The following is a 1,671-nucleotide window of genomic DNA, read 5'->3' on the forward strand; positions in this document are numbered from 1 at the left end:
AATTATTTTCCAGACTCTTTTACGTTTTCATAATGAACACATCAGGATACCCCTTGCCAGTATTTTATTTTTTCTGCTCCCTGGAGAAAAATTCAATGGAACACAGGAAAGACGGCTTTTAAGTTCTCCATTTAAGTTCTTAAGTGGATTTTATTTTTTTCTGTAAAATCAATGAAAGAGAAGGAAATGCACAATTATCAACTCATAGAGAGTAATTGCAAACATACATCTTCATTGCCTTCTCTCCAATATCTCTGTAATACAGCATTTATTGAGGTTCTGACATTGTCCAGACTGACAGTTTTTAGCATGTTCTTTTCATATCAGATTTTGTTTAGATATTATCACCCCTGACAAAGAAAATACTTTATGTGATTTTTTTCAATAATGAGAAACCTGGAAAACTCTTGCCCTTATCTATACTGCAACACTAACCCAGGCCTTTGCATATCGCTCCCTAGGGAGGACCCACCCTTGCTAGTCTCAGATAAAAGCTCAATTGTCTTCTTGTGGTGACTGATCAGTCTCTCAGACTGCCTCCTCAAAATGAAGTTGCCTGTTCTGCTGTTGGTGTTGCTGTTGTTCGGGATTCCTGGTGAGGATAGAGGGGAATGAGAAAGGAGAATGGGTAGGGAGGGTGAACCATAGGTCCCACTGCTGATCACATGTGTTCTGTCCCTGTATGAAAAGACAGGTCTTATGCTTCAGGATGGGGCCTGTAATATGCATATCTGGGAGATGGATATTAAAGATTAGAGAGAACCCATCTTATAATGATGATTATGATATAGATGGACAGAGATGCAATAAATCATGCCCAGAGGAGCTTTGAACTTTCAATTCGCTTGTTTTGTTTAAAAAGGAGTTATAGTGTATAAAGTATTTCATGTTAAAATAAACATCTGTTGAAGTAAATATCAAAAGCTGTAATCACAATCATTGTTTATACAGTTTTTTTTTTAAATAACTCCTCTCTCATCATTTCAGCTTCCAGGAGTGATGTTGTGATGACCCAAACTCCAATCTCCTTGTCTGTCAGCCTTGGAGATCAAGCTTCCATCTCTTGCAGGTCTAGTCAGAGCCTAGTACATAGTAATGGAAACACCTATTTGTATTGGTGCCTGCAGAAACCAGGGCAGCCCCCAAAGCCCCTGATCTATCGAGTTTCCAACCGATATTCTGGGGTGCCAGACAGGTTCAGTGGCAGTGGGTCAGGTACAGATTTCACACTCAAGATCAGCAGAGTAGAGCCTGAGGACTTGGGAATTTATTACTGCATGCAATATACACATGGTCCTCACACAGTGATTCAGACCCTGACAAAAACATCTTTGCTTGTGGTGGCCCAGCTGCCAATTGTGTTCTTCATCTATGTGAAAGAGTTGCTGAGGAACTCCAGATGACTGGTTGCAGCTGAGGACCTTTGAGCATGAGTTCCTTGACTACAACTCCAAACTAATGTGTTTCTGACGTCATCAACTGCAATAACAATGATATTGCATCTGCATCAAGGGAATGGTGAACAGGCACTCTCTCAGGAACCAGAAGTGATGGGGTGAAGCTGAGTGAAAGCTGTATATACAGCATCTACTGAAGTTTCCAAAACCCAGAATCTATCTCTAGAAGTAGTAGAAGAGGTAGGAATATGGCAAACTGCCTTTTGTCACATTT

At 40.4% G+C, this 1,671-nt stretch overlaps 1 gene segment (V, D, J or C); it reads left to right on the top strand.

Annotated features, from left to right (window-relative positions):
- Positions 1 to 546: 546 nt before the first annotated feature.
- Positions 547 to 1,403, top strand: LOC118580218. The segment is given in 2 exon segments: positions 547 to 595; positions 988 to 1,403. Coding segments are annotated over 2 exon segments (465 nt in total).
- The last annotated feature ends 268 nt before the right edge of the window (positions 1,404 to 1,671 follow it).

This window comes from Onychomys torridus, chromosome 3 (genome assembly GCF_903995425.1).
Source record: "Onychomys torridus chromosome 3, mOncTor1.1, whole genome shotgun sequence".
In the NCBI taxonomy this organism is placed as follows: Eukaryota; Metazoa; Chordata; class Mammalia; order Rodentia; family Cricetidae; genus Onychomys; species Onychomys torridus.